General features: G+C 40.1%; 1 protein-coding gene across 1 annotated transcript in view; it reads right to left on the bottom strand.

Annotated features, from left to right (window-relative positions):
- LOC117363105 (disintegrin and metalloproteinase domain-containing protein 9-like) overlaps positions 1–19,474 on the bottom strand; it is a 301,668-nt gene that overhangs the window by 144,546 nt on the left and 137,648 nt on the right. Inside the window, exons 5-6 of the mRNA XM_033950405.1 lie at positions 16,039–16,144; positions 7,522–7,705 (exon numbers count right to left, since the gene is read on the bottom strand). Coding sequence (XP_033806296.1) covers positions 7,522–7,705; positions 16,039–16,144 — 290 coding nt within the window. The remainder of the gene's footprint in view (positions 1–7,521; positions 7,706–16,038; positions 16,145–19,474) is intronic.

The following is a 19,474-nucleotide window of genomic DNA, read 5'->3' as shown; positions in this document are numbered from 1 at the left end:
CTCGCACATGGCTAAATTTGCAAGAGACAAAATGAATTCAGTAGGTATCAGTTGAGGCTTCGGTTGATTTTCAAGTGTATTTCTAATCACCTCTAAAGCATCCAATTGTGGGATGGATGTATATAAAGCTTTTACATCAAGTGTGACCATAATAAAAGGTTCTCCTTTAACATCTACTGCATGTAGTTTATTTAAAAAATGCTTGGAATCTCTGACAAATGATTTACATTTAAACACTTCATGTTTGATGAGTTGATCAACAAATTTGGATAATGGTTCAAGTACTGAACCCTTAGTAGATGTAATTGGTCTAAATGGAGGGTCATCTGAATTTTTATGTATCTTTGGTAGAAAATATATATTGGCAATAATTGGATGGTTGACATTCAAAAACCTATAGTCTCTGTTGGTAATGAAACCTGTTTTTAACGCTATATCTGTTAATTTTCGTATTCTATTTTGCAACTTTTTAGTTGGATCAAGTTTTAATTCCTGGTAAGCTGTTCGATCTTGTAAATGTTGAATTGCTTTCCTTATATAGATTTCAGTATCCTGTACTACAATTCCACCACCCTTGTCGGCTGATTTGATAATGATATTTTTATTATGTTGTAGATTTTTTAAAGCAGAATGCTCTTGATATGTCAAGTTTGATTTAAATTTTTGTTTTCGAGTTTCACTAAAAATGTTTTTGCAATCTTTATAAACCAAATCTTTGAAAACTTTGACATTGACGTTCATAGGACCAGAAGGTTTCCATGTAGATTTTGGAGCAATCATCGTTCTATCAACTGAATCTTTTTTTGTGGCGAAGAAAATCTTGATTTCCAATAATCTAATGAATCTTTCAAAATCTATATGGAACTGAAATTCATTGCTTGGCACTGTCGGGACGAATGATAGTCCGTGATTTAATAAATCAATGTCTCCTGAATTAAGCTCATATCGTGAAAGATTGATGGTGGTTATTGATTCTTTTGTTGTGATCTGGTCCACGGTCTGTTTCGGCTGCTGTTGGTTTTTTGTTGTTTAACGTTGTATCACCTGGTTCCCTTCAAAGGTGTATATTCAGCACGTTTTGTGCGTGGTCCACGTAAATCACGTGAGTTCCGACAGGTCATTAAAATAAGTTTAAATTCTCGGCGTTCCCACGGGTCGCCGCCATTTGCAGTAAGCAGTACAAATGCGAGGAGCCAAGTTAAAAGTGTTCCGTAAGTTGCTCAATTGAGTTTGCTTCAAAAAATTTTTTGCATTTGATAGGATGTTATAACAGTTTAAAGCTAACTAATTTATTATGTTTTGATCCCCTGACGAAGCCACGGTGGGTGAAACGGTGGCCCCGTTGGGATTCACAGTGCTCCACAAAAAAGATAAGTGCTTTTGAAGTTTTGCACTATCTCTTAATGTTTATATGTATAGATAAGTGCTTTGAAGTTTTGCACTATCTCTTAATGTCTACATGAATATTTTGATAAAAAGACAAAAAATCCAAAAAAAGTTAGAAAATATCAAAAATAATTAATAACTTATATAGCCTGATGCCAATGATTGAGACCTAAGCCGTTGACTTGCCACAAATTATCAATAATTTTGTGCTGGATGATACGGGCTCTGAGGCACGGCTAGATTTGTTGCAAAACTATCAGGAAGTAATTTTTGTATCCAGTGTATTTATGCTATACTTCCAGTAGTACTTGTTTATTGGTTATACCATTTATTGCTATACCATGTCTTTAAGCAACTGGAATACTACTTTCGGATTCAATAGTGAACAAGCTGAATCCATTCTGAACATCCCCTCCCAATTTGAAATTAACCCTATCGGAAATGAAAATTTAACCACAGACTGGAATCTCTTTTTTAATCAAAATAAAAAAATCATTAAAACTGAGCTAAATAGCGGCATTCTGGTAGAATACTGCAGGAATGAAAGAATTCCTAGAGGTTTAAGGATGAATAAAGAACCACAAAACTTTAAAGATGATAAAGAATTCTTAAATAAATGGAACATGATTTTAAATAAATGTTCCTTTGACCTTATGTTGTTAATAATAGATAAAAGCAAACAACAGGTAGAAGAATTTCAACAAGATGCAGAAAAAACTTTAACAACGCTTAAAGCCACACTGTCTCCAGAACTTTTTCAAAACCAACTAACAGTAACTAATGACAACTTACAAAAGTTTAAAGAAAGTATAAAAAAATTTAAACTGAAAAAGTTTTATAGGGATGAGAAGGACTATCAAAACAATAAAGTTTACCATTGGATGCAAACTAAGGATAATCAGAATGCAGTGGCGACAACCAATAATGTAGATTCGTCCACGTCTTTAGGAAGCTTGAGTTCTTCAACAAGTTCCTCTTCAGGAAAACCTTTTTTAGGATCAAGAGGAGGATTTCAAGCCCGAAAAAACAGACGAGGCCGCAACAGCAGCCGAAGCAGACCGTGGACCAGATCACAACAAAAGAATCAATAACCACCATCAATCTTTCACGATATGAGCTTAATTCAGGAGACATTGATTTATTAAATCACGGACTATCATTCGTCCCGACAGTGCCAAGCAATGAATTTCAGTTCCATATAGATTTTGAAAGATTCATTAGATTATTGGAAATCAAGATTTTCTTCGCCACAAAAAAAGATTCAGTTGATAGAACGATGATTGCTCCAAAATCTACATGGAAACCTTCTGGTCCTATGAACGTCAATGTCAAAGTTTTCAAAGATTTGGTTTATAAAGATTGCAAAAACATTTTTAGTGAAACTCGAAAACAAAAATTTAAATCAAACTTGACATATCAAGAGCATTCTGCTTTAAAAAATCTACAACATAATAAAAATATCATTATCAAATCAGCCGACAAGGGTGGTGGAATTGTAGTACAGGATACTGAAATCTATATAAGGAAAGCAATTCAACATTTACAAGATCGAACAGCTTACCAGGAATTAAAACTTGATCCAACTAAAAAGTTGCAAAATAGAATACGAAAATTAACAGATATAGCGTTAAAAACAGGTTTCATTACCAACAGAGACTATAGGTTTTTGAATGTCAACCATCCAATTATTGCCAATATATATTTTCTACCAAAGATACATAAAAATTCAGATGACCCTCCATTTAGACCAATTACATCTACTAAGGGTTCAGTACTTGAACCATTATCCAAATTTGTTGATCAACTCATCAAACATGAAGTGTTTAAATGTAAATCATTTGTCAGAGATTCCAAGCATTTTTTAAATAAACTACATGCAGTAGATGTTAAAGGAGAACCTTTTATTATGGTCGCACTTGATGTAAAAGCTTTATATACATCCATCCCACAATTGGATGCTTTAGAGGTGATTAGAAATACACTTGAAAATCAACCGAAGCCTCAACTGATACCTACTGAATTCATTTTGTCTCTTGCAAATTTAGCCATGTGCGAGAATTATTTCACGTTTAATGGCACACTCTATAAATAAATACAAGGTGTGGCGATGGGTGCCACATTTGCCCCTTCTGTCGCCAACCTTTTTATGATCACATTTGAAAACATATGGATAGAATCTTCACCTTTTGAACACCTGATCATCTCGTGGTGGCGTTACATTGACGATGTATTTATGTTGTGGAGAGGATCTGAACAGCAACTACAAATGTTTGTGATTTGGCTAAACACATGTAGCGCACATATTCAATTTACTTATGCCTTTTCCACTGTGCGCATACATTATCTGGACATTGAAATTTCAGTCTATCAACAACAATTCCAAACACGTACCTATGAGAAACCGACTGTAAGAAATACTTTTTTGGAATATGGCAGCTGTCATCCAAGACTTTTAAAAAATAGTCTGCCTTTTTCTCAGATGCTTCGATTAAGAAGGAACTGTTCACAGTTAAATGAATTTAAAATCCAAGCCAAATCTCTCAGTAAAAAACTTCAGACCAGAGGGTATCCACTTCATGTCATAAAAAATGCATATAAAAGAGCTAAGTTTAATAATAGAGATTTATTATTAGACGAATCCAAAATAAAAGTCAATTCTGACTCATCCACTGAAGTGGTTTCAACATGTGTCCTTAAACATTCCATCTCTAGCACAAAGTTAAAAAAGAACATCAGAAAACATTGGCCCATTATTCAAGCATTACCTGAATTTGAAAATTCACAATTACGGTTTGCTTTTGCAAGGGGAAAAAATCTAAAAGAATTTTTCAGCTCTAACCAGGAACAAGATAAAGTCACTTGTTCACCCTGCATTGGCCACTTCAAATGTGGTCATTGTAGTTTTTGTAATACTTCTATTCAAACTAAGTCCTTTATTAACCCCAATAGCTCTATTACTTATAAAATCAATCATTTTAGTACATGCACAACTGATCATGCAGTGTACATCATAATTTGCCCCTGTAAAAAGTTATATGTTGGAATGACCACCAGACCATTCAAAACCCGTCTGGCTGAACATAAATCTAATATAAAAAGAAGTCAAATAAAAGAACCGATGGTACAACACTGCCTAGAATTTAAACATACTTTCAATCAACTAAAAGGTCTTGTCATTGAGGTTATTAAGAAAAACAGCAGAGGAGGTGATAGAAACCTGATTTTGAAAAGACGTGAAACATTCTGGATTTTTACTCTACAAACTGTGCACCCTAATGGGTTAAATGACAAAATAGAGTGGTCAAGCTATTATTGATTTATTGTTTTTTGGTCATGATCTAGAACATCATTTCGCTATTTGCTCAACACTATTTTCCATTTACATCTTTTGATTCGGCCTTTTTTGGCTGAAGACAAAAAATTTTTTTTTTGTTGTTTAACGTTGTATCACCTGGTTCCCTTCAAAGGTGTATATTCAGCACGTTTTGTGCGTGGTCCACGTAAATCACGTGAGTTCCGACAGGTCATTAAAATAAGTTTAAATTCTCGGCGTTCCCACGGGTTGCCGCCATTTGCAGTAAGCAGTACAAATGCGAGGAGCCAAGTTAAAAGTGTTCCGTAAGTTGCTCAATTGAGTTTGCTTCAAAAAATTTTTTGCATTTGATAGGATGTTATAACAGTTTAAAGCTAACTAATTTATTATGTTTTAGGCACTGTCATTTGATCCCCTGACGAAGCCACGGTGGGTGAAACGGTGGCCTCGTTGGGATTCACAGTGCTCCACAAAAAAGATAAGTGCTTTTGAAGTTTTGCACTATCTCTTAATGTTTATATGTATAGATAAGTGCTTTGAAGTTTTGCACTATCTCTTAATGTCTACATGAATATTTTGATAAAAAGACAAAAAATCCAAAAAAAGTTAGAAAATATCAAAAATAATTAATAACTTATATAGCCTGATGCCAATGATTGAGACCTAAGCCGTTGACTTGCCACAAATTATCAATAATTTTGTGCTGGATGATACGGGCTCTGAGGCACGGCTAAATTTGTTGCAAAACTATCAGGAAGTAATTTTTGTATCCAGACTCTTATAGTATCCCTTCAGACCCTTCTCCTCTTTGAAGGAGACCACCACCGGAAAAGTCTATCTTTTACCAGATTTATAAGACTAATGGGCAATGTTTTACCAATCAAAATGGGATCTGAGGCTGAACCCAGGATTAAACTTATGGATGCCTTAGATTATGAAGAATGGCCAAAGGACTGTCTCAAGTTACCATTTCACAACTTGATGAGGGAAGCTATGTTTAAAAATTGGGAGATGCCTCTATTAACTCCAGTAGCTCCTAGGAAACTTGACACTCTCTACCAAGTCCAATTCTGTCCAGGGTTTAACAGACCACAACTTCAACATCAGTTCCTTCTAGTTGGGTCAGCACTGAAAAGGTCTAATAGTTTTAGGACTTATGCCAGCAATCTGCCAGGTGAAGAAGGGAAAAACCTGGATAGATTTGGCCATAGAATCTTCCAAAGCTCTATATTAACAAGTAGAATCCTAAGTTATAACTTTTATATGACTTTCTATATGAAGTCTCTCCTGCAAATTTACCTGCATTTGAGCAATAATTCCCTCTGGATCTTTGGACTCTTCAAAACATTGTACATGACCTCTTTGAAACCAGGAAATATATGGCAAAATCTGTCTTCAATGCCTTTGATGTTACATCTAGAACCATGGCAGTTTCTATTGCCATGAGGAGATAGGCATGGCTCCTTATCTACAACCTCGACGCTAATGTCCAAGAGAAGTTAGCCAACATTCCCTGTTTGGGAGATGATCTCTTTGGTGACAAAATTGAGGAAGCAACTCAAAAAGTAAAACACATGAGGATTCTATGACCACTCTATCATCTTCAAAAGCCTCTAAACCTCCGCCAACTAAGAGATTTTATACCCCAAGGAGATGTTCTTACTATCCTAAGTGAATATATTCAATACCACCTCTACTTGAGCTCCACAGCAGAAACATCCAAGGCAGCAGAGGCTGAAGGGGAGAGAAATGGTTTTGCAAAAGACCTGTGAAAAGCAAGTTGTAGTAGTATAGGTAAGAGATGATGACAGCGTGGATGAGGGCCTTTGCAGCATGCTCAGAAAGAAAGGCTAGATTTTAGCGACATTTTAGAGGAAAAAACGGCAGGTTTTGACGGTCTGTTGGTTATGTGAAAAGAAGGAAAGAGATGAGTCAAAGATGACCTTGAGGTTGTAAGCCGATGAGATCGGGAGGATAAGAATATTATCCAGAGAAATAGAGAACAGAGGAAGAGAAGAGGCAGGTTTAGGAGGAAAGATAAGGAGTTTAGCCTTGGCCATGTTTAATTTTAGATGACAAATATCTAAAAAAATATATAATAATTGAAACAAAATTATTTAGGCCCCTTTTTAGTAAGTGGTGTTATTGAGTGCTGTGTGGCAACCACAGCAAAACTCATAAGGATTTGAAGGGCTTTGGTGCGGTTGCTGAATTGGCCCATGCTTATTACCTTAGTAAAAGCGGGTCTTAGATAGCAGGATCATCATAAAAGATGTACAATTCCTTGAATGTACTCCACAACAGAACTACCTTCTATAAATAATTATCAAGTATAATTATCAATCCTAATTTTTAGTAAAACAGTTTTAAATGCATTTTCTTTAAATTCTTATTCTTCCATAAGAAAAACTTTTTTTAAGGAAAAGGCCAGATGTACTGATCAGAAGCTGAGAGAAAATTCTAACACATTCATGTTTTGCGTACTACTCTGGGGTTGGGGTGTAGCTCTTTTATCAGTTTCACTTCAAATAATGCCACACCTTGTACTGCCCCTGACCTGCACACTTTTTTTGGGACCTGTGAGAGCCAATATTCAGCAGCAATGCCAGGTTAAGTGCTTCTGAATATTAGTGACTGGACAGCCCCAGATAATTAAGTGAACAGGGGCTTTCCCTGCCTACTGAAATAGCTTTGAATTATTGACCAGATTGTATTTAAATGATAAAATGCACAATAATTCTGGAAAGCTATCACATTTAGTTAATAGAGTGAAATATTTAAGCCTTTTAATAAAGAGTAAAAATTAGCCTCACACTAATTACCTTCTTTTTACCACATTTTGCACCATTTGGCCTCAGTCCAGCATCAGGAACTGACATGTGCACATGATAATCCAGACCCCAACACCAAGTATCTTTAGCAAGATACTGAATTATAGAGGTATGACTTTCTGGGATGCGTATTATAGTTACATTATTACACTTTGTTTGCCCACACATGACATCACTGAAAAAGAAAAGGGAGAAACAGGTAGATACAATTTGAAAATTTTCAGCCTACAGTAACAATTTGTAATAAGAAATTTATACAGTCATTGACCTACAATCTAACCCTGTTGGGACATAAGCAAGCAATTTATTTAAAACATTTATAGCACACCTACCACAACCTTTCCAGGTAGTTAACAATAAAACATTCACAATATAGAGAAAACACAAACTCTACAAAATCAAAAGGCCCTCCTAAAATGGATTGTTTTAGACTTAACGTGCAATAACATTGAATTTTAATGAGCAGCAAGCCCAAAACATCAGGATGTTCCCATATTTTTTAATGCAGGTTGTGTGTTGGCATTTAGATAGGAGGTACAGTGCTCTCTTGTTAACAGTGTGTTAGCCAGTTAGTACACAGTGGGCCTGACTCTCTATGGATGCCGGTCTCAGCGTCTGTCTAAGAAGTGTCCGCTGATTGCATGTCAATCACGCACCGGTGTCCAATACAGAATACATCTTACACCCTGATTCTCTAAACTTGTATAAAGAATTTTATTTCCTTGTAGCAACAGGAACCAATAGTGGTGCTTCCCAATTCTTAAACATGGTATCCTTCATTAGGTTATGAAAAGGAAGCTTTAGACCATAGGTGTCCAACTTGCGGCCCGGTAAGGTATTTTGTGTAGCCTGGCTGGTGCTCCTGGCCTTGGAGTTAAGGTCCAGGAGCTTCCCCTTCTCATGGACAATCACCCATGGCTCCGAGTGGTCCCTTTGGCCCAGCATGTCTTCCCCCTTCTCTCTGCGCTGGTCCAATGTTGTCCTCACCTATCACGCTGAAAAATCTGCCGGCCTCAGCAGCAATTTAGCAAAGTTGCCCTTGGCTCCCCTTCCTGCTTTCCGTCTGCCGCAGTCCACCCGGGTGGAAACAGGAAGTTGTGTCATTGAAGAGACCACGGCAGACGGAAAGCAGGAAGGCGAGTCACTTACAACGTTGCTAAATCACTGCTGAGGCAGGCAGATTTTTCATAGAAGGGGAGGGTGACATTGGACTAGCGTAGAGAGAAGGTAGAGAACATTTTGGGTGCAGAGAGAAGGGGGAGAACATGCTGGGCTGAGGAAGCCTCCTGAACTAACTGTTTTTTTTAAGTACAAAGGGGGAGAGTATTAAAAACAGTGCCAGATTTGGCATGGGGGGAAAGCTTATGGGGCCAGAAGCAGAGGACAGAGAGAGCTATGGTGGGCAATGGTCTGAAGGGAGAGAAATTAGACCTGGGGTGGTGTGGAGGAAGAGGGAAAGAGATACTTGGAAGGAGAACTGTTGGGAAGAGAAAGGAAGAAATGGTGGACCCAGGAGAGAGAGGCAGGCAGGGGAGAGATGAGGAGGGGGGGGGGGAGTTGGAAAGAGAAAGGGAGAGAAGTTGGATTTGGGGATGGGAGGGAGGGAGAAATGTTAGACCTGGGGATGGAAGGCAGAGAAAGAGATGCAGCATCTCTCTTTTTTCTTTCTCCATTTAATTGTTCAACATTAAGGGGGGAGGGAGGAAGAAAAACAGAAGAGGGAGCAAAATGTTGGACCATGGGGAGAGAGGAGGAAGGATGGACTCATGGGAGGGCAGGAGGGAAGAGAGCTGGGATAAGAAGATGCTAGGGGATAGAGAGAAAGGGACAGAGAGATATAGCCTGACCAGTGGAGATAGGGAGGGGGATTCAGAAAGTGATGAGCCATGTGGATGAAGTCAAAAGAGAGATGACAAGATGAGTGAGAGTACAGTGGTAAAAATGTGGTAATGAGGAGTAGACAGAAGGAAATAGGAGGTTGGGAAAGAAGTGAGATGGGAAATGGGAGAGCTAGGGACTGAGAGAAGATGGAGAATTGAGAGGTAGCTAAAAATTTAAAAAGAAGAAGGGTGAGAAAGAGGGTAAAATTTGAGTGGACAGAAGCAAAAAAGAAAAAAAAAGTAAAGAGAGCTGAAAGGGAAAATCAATATGTTGGAGACAGGCATAAGGAGGGAATGGAACAAGAGAGAAGAGGAGAAAAAAATGGACAGCAGACACTGGAAAGAGAATTAGTTGAAGATAGACAAAAAGCAGAAAGAGAAACTGGGACCAAGATGATGAAAAAACAAAATGTCCAGACAACAAGGTAGAAAAAATTGTTTTATTTTGAATTTATTAACTAGAATATGTTAGTTTTGGGATATGTGCATCACAATTATTTTTGTATTCAGTGACGTAGTCATATACAGCTGATTTGGGGTAGGGACTTAAGCCCAAAATTAGTGGATAGGCACCAAAGATTCTCTCTGCCTCAGCACAATTTATAAATACTTGAACTAGTGGGGATTCCCAAGCCCTGTCAACTGAAGACATCTTCCTCCAGTCTGGCAACCAGAAATCTCCAAACTTTGCAGCTAATGGCAATATCCTCAACCTGCCACTGCTTTCATGCATGCATGAAAGCCAAGGGGTGGGAGTGGGGGCAGGGAGGAGGGAAGGCAACAGCAGCTCTTCAGTATTGCTGCCAGCTACAGAACTTGGGAAGCTGGAGGGGGAGGGGTTGGCCATCAATTGGTGAGGCTTGAGGATCCCTACCAGTTACAGCAAGGAATATGTTCATTTTGAGGAAGCCTAATCTCAAAGTGGGAGGCTCAAAAAAGCAGTAATATTTACCCTGATTGAGTGATCCTCCATGTGCGCCACTGACAGATGCTTCAGCATCCCCATTCTAATGAGGCAGGCCTCTGAAGAGGCTCACCATAGCTGTAATAGAAGTGAATGGGAGAACCAGGAACGCGCATCCCTGCTCATCAGAGCGGGGATGTGGAAGCCTGTGGCTGCTCCCGCTGTCAGCGGCACAAGTGAAGGATCGCTCAATCAGAATAAATATTACTGCTTTTTTGGGTTCCTCTCCACAGTGTCCCTTTAATGTCTTCTATATTAGTGATTGCAAATTTGGGACCTGCTCGACCTTTTATTTACTCATCAGCTAGTGTTAGTGCGGCCCCAGACAAATTTTTTTCTTCCAGTGCAGCCCATGGAAGCCAAAAGTCTGGACATCCCTTCTTTAGACAATCTTTTGGTATCTGTTTGTAGTTTAATGCATCAGAGTTCTGCCTTGGATTCAGACTCTGACTCCATCTTGATTGGAAGGGCTTGACCCAACTGTGAATAAACTTTGTAAATGAGATATTCTGGTGGTGATCTCCTGTGAGGTGGTGGAGGTGATGGGTCTAAAGAAATTCCAAATGATTTATCAGCTGAGAGCTCTGGACATTCAGAGGAAGAATGACAAGTCAGTCATATTCTTCAATGCCCTGTCTTAGAGACAGGGTGACTTTGAGATGGACAGGGATGTGTATCGACTATGATGTCGAGAAGAACATTGGGAGGTACTTCTGGATATTCTGACATTAATCCGTTGCAGAATGGGAAGTACTTCAGTGCCTAGATAGTATTTTTCTCTTTCAGCAACACTGGTGAGGAGTGTGAGACCTGTCCCTTCCCCGTGAGTTTTATCGATGTTGCTGTCCCTGCCCCATTCCTGTAAGCTCTGCCTTAACCGCACAAGCCTCGATCACTTATGATTTTAAAGTGTTTGAGGTGGGGGGGGGGAGAAGTCATGTCACCGAGCTAGATGGATGGTTGACTGCTCAGCTCCGCGTGCTTCACTTAATATTTATATCAATTCCCCTCACAAATTAGCAATTTTAGCCCATAACTTACTGGAACTATACTGGGAGTACTTCGAAGTGCGCCTCTAGACATATGGCTCACTTAGCTCGCAAAATGCTGCAGGATTTTGCCTTTGGCCCGCTACAACTGAAGCGGTAAAGATGGCGCCAAAGGGTGGAAATGATTCTCTACAGCTGCAAGATGTGGAGCCTGCCGCTGGGGAGGATTCTGCTCTGGTATTGCCAGACCCACTTGCTGAGGTATGAGTGCTGTTCTGCGAAATACGGAATGAGATGAAGGGACTCAGAGGTGAATTTACTGCAGTTGTGGTGGATCTCTGCAGCAAAATAGCAGAACTTGGAACGTGTGTGGGTGATATGGCATACAACTGGATGAACAGCATGATGCCCTTGCCCTGGTAGACATGCAATATAAGAACCTTCAGGAAAAACATACTTATGTATATGACAAACTTGAGGATCTCGAGAATAGAAGCCAGCGGGCCAATCTTAGGATCCCTGGCATCCCAGAATCAGCGGACTATACTGACTGTGAGAAGGTGGTACAACAGATAGTGGTTATACTATTTGCAGAGGATCCAGAACCCTGGCCTGTAGCGGACATACATATTGAACTTGCTCATCGGGCCCTGGCTGCGCCACAGGGTAATAAACCGAGAGATATTGTAGTTTGCTTTAAAGATTTCAAGGTTAAAGAAGCTATCATGCAGAAAGTCCAATCATTATCTATGCTCAAATGGGACACTATGGAGTTTGAAATTTATCAAGACCTTTCTTCGGTGACATTGTGTTGTAGAGCGGAGATGAAACCTTTGCTCTGCCAACTTACTGAAAAGAATATAAAATACCCATTTGTTCTCCTTTTTTTTCTGGAGGGCTTCTTGCGTACCGTGCGGTCTCTGTCGGAAGCCGCACAGATCTTTTCTGGGATTCAGTTTATGGAGCCCTCCCAGCAACATCAAGATAAGCTATTGGGTGGTCGTTTACGCAGACCTTTACTTCCTCAGCCACATTGGCAGCACACCCGGCGGGATGGTGGCCGCTTCAAACATCAGTCTCTGGACCAGGAGCATAATCTTAATATTGGTATCTGAAGGGATCTCTTGGAGGGGACCTAACCATTTTGAACTGAGTTACAAAACACTGTTGCTTTTTATAGGACAACTATGAAAAATTGGTATCTAACATGAAAATCACTCCTGGAATGCCCCTGGGGATAATACACGTGTGTATAAGAGTGTGAATACACCCTAACTCAAATGAAAAAAACCTTAATTAAATTGAATTAAATGGATCAAAGGGATCAATCAGTAAGGGCCCGATGCCCTTATTTCAACCATTGGCCCCAGGCGGAGTTTATACAGTGATAAACACTTAGAAATAAATCTAAATAAACCCAGCCTCGTACATCACATTGTCCCTTTGAAACCTACAAAAACATTAAAAAATCCACACATGAAACAAGACTACTAAAATCCCCAGGTGCAGACCTCAGAAGAGAAAGTCATGAGACAAAAAATCTCCCTGAAACCTCCCTTACAAAAAACAAAATGTGAAAAATAAAAAATGAAAAATGAAAATCCAAAATCTAACAAAAAATTATTATGAATGCTACCAAAAAATTCAAAAAGTGAAAGAAAAATCCTCAATACATATAAACAAAAAAATATATTTCAAAAAGTGAAACTCAAACGTGACAAGATAAAAAAATGTGCAAACATGTACTTAGCTCTGCAATTCCACATCGAGATGAACTTCCGAGATATCCAATGACGGCTCTGTAATGTTCTTTGTGCCGCTGCCAAGAGTCATTTCGGTCTCTATATTTGAGATTGTGGTGTTTTTGACAAATTCTTCAGTCATTTAACTAAATCTTTTGCTCCCTCCTGATGAGGAAATTGAAACAGGACCTGTCGAGTGAGCAGAATGAGTGAAACTTATGATTGTGTATGGAGTGAGTGAAAAGCTTTATGGACTTTTATTGAATAGCTTTTCTGATTGGAACTTTACCTTCATGAACTTTGCACCGCATTGCTGGCGAGTGAACTGAATGAGAACTTAAGAGAATTGTATTGACAACTTTATCTCTTTAATGAATACGCTTTAGACGAGCGGGACTTTTCAAACAAAGAACATTACAGAGCCGTCATTGGATATCTCGGAAGTTCATCTCGATGTGGAATTGCAGAGCTAAGTACATGTTTGCACATTTTTTTATCTTGTCACGTTTGAGTTTCACTTTTTGAAATATATTTTTTTGTTTATATGTATTGAGGATTTTTCTTTCACTTTTTGAATTTTTTGGTAGCATTCATAATAATTTTTTGTTAGATTTTGGATTTTCATTTTTCATTTTTTATTTTTCACATTTTGTTTTTTGTAAGGGAGGTTTCAGGGAGATTTTTTGTCTCATGACTTTCTCTTCTGAGGTCTGCACCTGGGGATTTTAGTAGTCTTGTTTCATGTGTGGATTTTTTAATGTTTTTGTAGGTTTCAAAGGGACAATGTGATGTACGAGGCTGGGTTTATTTAGATTTATTTCTAAGTGTTTATCACTGTATAAACTCCGCCTGGGGCCAATGGTTGAAATAAGGGCATCGGGCCCGTACTGATTGATCCCTTTGATCCATTTAATTCAATTTAATTAAGGTTTTTTTCATTTGAGTTAGGGTGTATTCACACTCTTATACACACGTGTATTATCCCCAGGGGCATTCCAGGAGTGATTTTCATGTTAGATACCAATTTTTCATAGTTGTATTGATACGTATATTGGTATCCATTTATATATTTTTGGTACAGTTTTTTGGCTTTTTATAGGAGTCAGCAGGACTCCCTTGTTGGGGAGTGATTATAATTTTGATGGGTTGAGCTTTTGAGTTGCAATTTAGAGCTGTTCTGTGTTTTGTGCTATTCACTTGAGGGGTTTTGTATTGGGCCTTCACCATGTTGGGTGGACTATATAATCGGTGGTGGTGGTGGGGGGGGCGCACATAGGGAAGGGCCCTTCCCTCCTTTGAGTAAAGAGAGTGCATCTATAAATGTGCTTTCTTTTGTGGTTAGAACGGGTAGGGAGTGGGAGAGGGGTATTTGGTGGAATGGGAGGGCAAGAGGGATATTTTGGGCACTTTGATCACTGTGAGGATTGTATTGTAGTCTTACAGCGATACATGTAGAGATATGGGTGATTTGAAATTGCTTTCTTTAAATGTCAGAGGGCTAAATGTACCGATGAAGCGCAATCTGCAAAGTTTTAGTTGTTCAAAGAAAGAACAGAAGCAACCCCCCAGCCAAGGCGCTAACATTCATGATATGTCTATGGTTTGCATAGATTCTAGGACCTAAATGTGACATTTACACACACGAACAACATTCCTTAAGTTTCCTACATAAATGGTACCCCTGCCTTTGGCCCTCTCATGCTTCACTCATATGAATGCCCCTCTAACAATTATACAGTAGTACACTATGCAAGTTGAGTGTGTAATTTTAGATAAGTGTTTAGGCGCACTGCTACCATTTACATGCCTTAAGTGTACACTTACCCATGTGAATAAAACTATTCTATAAATCTGCATGACAACTGGGATGTAACTTTAAGCAACCTGTTATGAAATGAAGGGGACATTGACCACATTTTAAATATTAACTTGAAAATTAACTGAATGATTATTTTTGCATCATTTTAGAAGCTTCTTCACTATCTTCTTAGTAATCAATACAATTTCTTCTCTCCTTCTATTCTGATTTCATTCTTGTTATTTACATGTCAAATCGATTTTTTGACTCTGGTCTTCAAATGAAACAAGACATGTCAATTATATAAGCTCCCAAGATACTTCCTTTTCTTTCTTCTTGTCTAAACTGTTACCTAGCCTGAGCCAATTTGTAGCTGATTTGACTTTGGGCTCCTTTTATCAAGCTGCGCTAGTGGGGTTAACGCTCGTGACTTTTCATCACACGTTAACCCCTGCACTAGCTACAAACTACCACTTGCTCAAGAGGAAGCTATAGCGGCTAGCGCGGCCGGTGGTTTAGCGCACGCTATTACGCAGGTTAAACCGCTAGCGCGGCTTGATAAAAGGAGCCCTTTGTCTTCTATCTACTCATTTAATACATTGTGAAACCATTACTATAAGGAACCCTCAATTAGAATGCCATGCAAATATTGAAATAATGATAACAAATGTATCTGGAAAAAGTGTTTACTATAAAACATGCTCAATATTCTTATCAATATATTTGCTCAGAACAGATAATTTGCATGTAAGGTATTGCCTTGATAACTGCCAATTAGTATGCTGAAGTTTTTAGTATATTCAGAAGTAAAGAATGACATGGTGATAAAATTCATCACGTTCCCGTCCCTGTGGATAATCGCGGAAAACAATCTTCATGTCACTTTTTAAGGAGAGAGCATAGAATCAGAGTATGAATGGGCACAACCACTGACCCATAAGCCTTGCATTGAAGAATACTGGTGTAGAAGGACTGAGGTTGAGATAGACACTATAGAATTCCACGGGATTGTTTCCTGCGATTATCTGTGGGGACGAGAACGGTGATGAATTTTATTACTGTGTCATTCTCTATTCAGAAGTCTCACACTATAATAAATAATTACATTCCATGTTTCCAAATTATTTAAACTTACTTGATGTGACATTTCTTGTATTTTTTATTTTCATAACCACAGTTGCCAAACCTGTCCCCAATGGTATTGCCTTGACTGAAACATATCGGTGATGCAACTTTGGCTGCTGTAAGATAGAAAATGTGAAATAACTAGTAAACAGAAAACCAGAAAGAATATATACTGCAATTATTTTCCCTGTCCAGGCCTCGTATAGGGCTAAGGCTTCAGTTAAAAAATGAATAAATAAATACACACTCCATATTTAGAAAGGAGGCAAGGTTTTGAAAGTTATTGCTCTTATGAAAACAGTGAGAAACAGGGTATAAATACTGACAGTAGAACTTGTTAGGAATGAGTGAGGAGATAGGAATGAGTGAAGAGAGAGAGACATGGCAGAGAAAGGGACAGAAGTAAGGAAGACAATTCAGTGACTGATTTTGTTTCAGAAAATTTTATGTGCATAAAGAATAAACGGTTCATAGTCTATTGCGCAGCAGACACCAGCACGCCGACAATCCAACGCTGACAATTCGGCGCAAGAAAGAAGCGTGCCGTGGAAAAACTTAATTTTAAAGAGCTCCGAAGCGGGGTGTGAGTGGGGAACCCCCACACTTTACTGCATAGTGTTCACAAACACGATACAGTAAAGTGGGGGGGGGGGTTCCCCCTCCACACACCCCGTCGGAGCTCTTTAAAACAAAGTTTTTCCACGGCGCGCTTCTTTCTTGCGCCAAATTGTCAGCGCTGTCTTGTCGGTGCGCTGGTGTCTGGCGTTTGATTATCCCGTCACTGAATAAACACTCAATCAGCTTTTTATACATTAAATCTCCAAATTTTATGTGATTGAATTCTATAGACTTAAAAATCATATAGACAAACGGAAAAAAATCCAAATATCATAATATAAATCAAAAATGATCTAAAAGCAAACCAAAATATTTTTTACCTATATATACCTAAACAGAAGTAAAGAGGGAAATATTTTAAAAGTAAGGGCTCCTTCTACTAAATGGCGCTAGAGATTTTTAGTGTAAATGTTCCGATACTCATAAAATCCCTATGGGGATCATAATTAAAAAAAAGTCTAAACAGTGGCCTAAATGGGTACTTGGACGATCAAAAAGCCTGATCGTCTAAGTACACATAACCAAAGATGGTTTTAGATGTATCTAAAACCAGCTTAGGCTTTTCCCCTGCCTCTAAATGCATAGAGTAAAAAGAGGGGTTTTTAGAGGAGGGGAAAGCACGGGAGGTGGGCCGACTAGACATAGTCGTACAGTAGGTATAACCAAAACTTTAGGCAGGTTGCCTAGTCAGCACTTATACGTTTTGACTTAGACCAGAGGAGAGCGGAGGAGCGGAGAAAAACAAACCGGAGGGGAAAACAGGAGCGTGCGGAGACAGGATCGACTGGGGCAGCGGCGAGAGTTAGCTTCGCCCACCCCCGACGTCATCCAGAGTAGCTCCCCCTTAAAAGGGGAGGGGCCAACAACACTCAGCCGTTCGGCTCTGTACAAGGCAGAGAGGAAGAGAAGTGACACAGGAGGCAAGCGGAGGAGCAGAGAAAGAAGTGGAGAAAGACAAACCGGAGGGGAAAACAGGAGCGAGCGGAGGCAGGATCGACTGGGGCAGCGGCAAGAATTAGCTCCACCCACCCCCAACATCATCCAGAGAAGCTCCTCCTTAAAAGGGGAGGGGCCAACGGTGCTCAGCCGTTCGGTGCTTGGTGAAGGCGAGCGGCAAAGGCACTCGCCTTAGCGAAGGGCCAAGTCACCACAACCTAGGACACCAGAGAAAGCCAGCAAGGTAAGGAAGTGGCAGGCACAGAAGGTAAAGGGGAGACAGGCACAGAAGGAACGCACGCACACAAGGAAGGTAAGGTATAGCAAAGACAGCACACACAAGCAAAAGGTAGCAAGGCAAGGAAGCGGCAGGCACAGAAGGTAAGGGGGAGGCAGGCACAAAAGGAGCACACACACACAGGTAAGGTAAAGTAAAGCCAAGACAGCACACACAAGCAGGACAGCACACACAAGCAAAAGGCAGCAAGGCAAGGAAGCGGCAGGCATAGAAGGTAAGGGGGAGGCAGGCACAAAAGGAGCACACACACACAGGCACAGAAGGTAAGGGGGAGGCAGACATAGAAGGAACACACACACACACACGGAAGAAGCAGGTACAGAAGAGAGCACACACACACAAGCAAAAGGCACCGGTACATTAATAGTGAGTACTTCAAACAGGCAGACAGCAATGGAAGCAGAGGGAATCCAGAGGATGAGCTTCCCAGTGTACTGCACGGACTGCCATATGTACAATTACCTCTTCTCCGGGAGGCAGTCGTATGTATGCAGTCGGTATCAGGACCTGAAAAGCTTGAAGAAGGAGGTTAGTCGCATGAAGTACAGGATTCAAGAACTGGAGGGATTTTACATCACGGAAGACCCACTCAGGACAGCTGAAGACCCAGAGAGAGAGAGAGAGGCACATCAAGGAACAAGTCAGGGAGCTCAAGGAGTTCATTGAAGAGGCCTACAGGAGGGTGGAAGAACAAGAACATCATTATCTGTGCTGGCGGAACCATTATCTGTGCTTTTCAATCTTTCCCTATGCACAGGAAAAGTCCCCTTGGACTGGAAAACCGCCAACGTAATCCCACTCCACAAAAAGGGCTGCAGGACAGAGACAGCTAACTACAGACCAGTGAGTCTCACGTCAATAGTGTGTAAGCTCATGGAAACACTGATCAAACGGAATCTTGACACAATCCTAGATGAGGAAAACCTACGTGATCCCCACCAACACGGGTTCACCCAGGGTAGATCCTGCCAATCCAATCTTATTAGCTTTTTTGACTGGGTTACTAGACAACTGGATGCCGGAGAGTCACTGGACGTGGTATATTTGGACTTCAGTAAAGCATTTGATAGCGTCCCACACCGAAGGTTATTGAACAAGCTGAAATCGTCAGGATTGGGAGACACTAACTACATGGGTTGGGGATTGGCTGAGTGGTAGACTACAGAGGGTGGTGGTGAACGGTACCCCATCAGAAACGTTGGACGTGCTCAGTGGAGTACCGCAGGGCTCGGTCTTGGGCCCGATTTTATTCAACTTATTCATAAGAGATATGACGCAAGGACTTAGAGGAAAGGTATCACTGTTCGCCAACGATGCCAAAATTTGCAACATAGTAGGCAAAAGCTTGTTACCTGATCCTATGACATAGGACCTACTACTTCTGGAACGATGGTCGACGACTTGGCAGCTGGGCTTCAATGCTAAAAAATGCAAGGTAATGCATCTGGGCAAGAGAAACCCGCGCAGAACTTATGCACTAAATGGTGAGACCTTGGTTACGACAACGGCAGAACGTGATCTAAGGGTGATCATTAGTGATGACATGAAGGCTGCCAATCAGGTGGAGAAAGCTTCCTCCAGGGCAAGACAAATG

This window comes from Geotrypetes seraphini, chromosome 6 (genome assembly GCF_902459505.1).
Source record: "Geotrypetes seraphini chromosome 6, aGeoSer1.1, whole genome shotgun sequence".
NCBI classification, from domain to species: domain Eukaryota; kingdom Metazoa; phylum Chordata; class Amphibia; order Gymnophiona; family Dermophiidae; genus Geotrypetes; species Geotrypetes seraphini.
The sequence above is the reverse complement of the archived record's forward strand: the minus strand, read 5'-3'. Positions and strand labels throughout refer to the sequence as shown.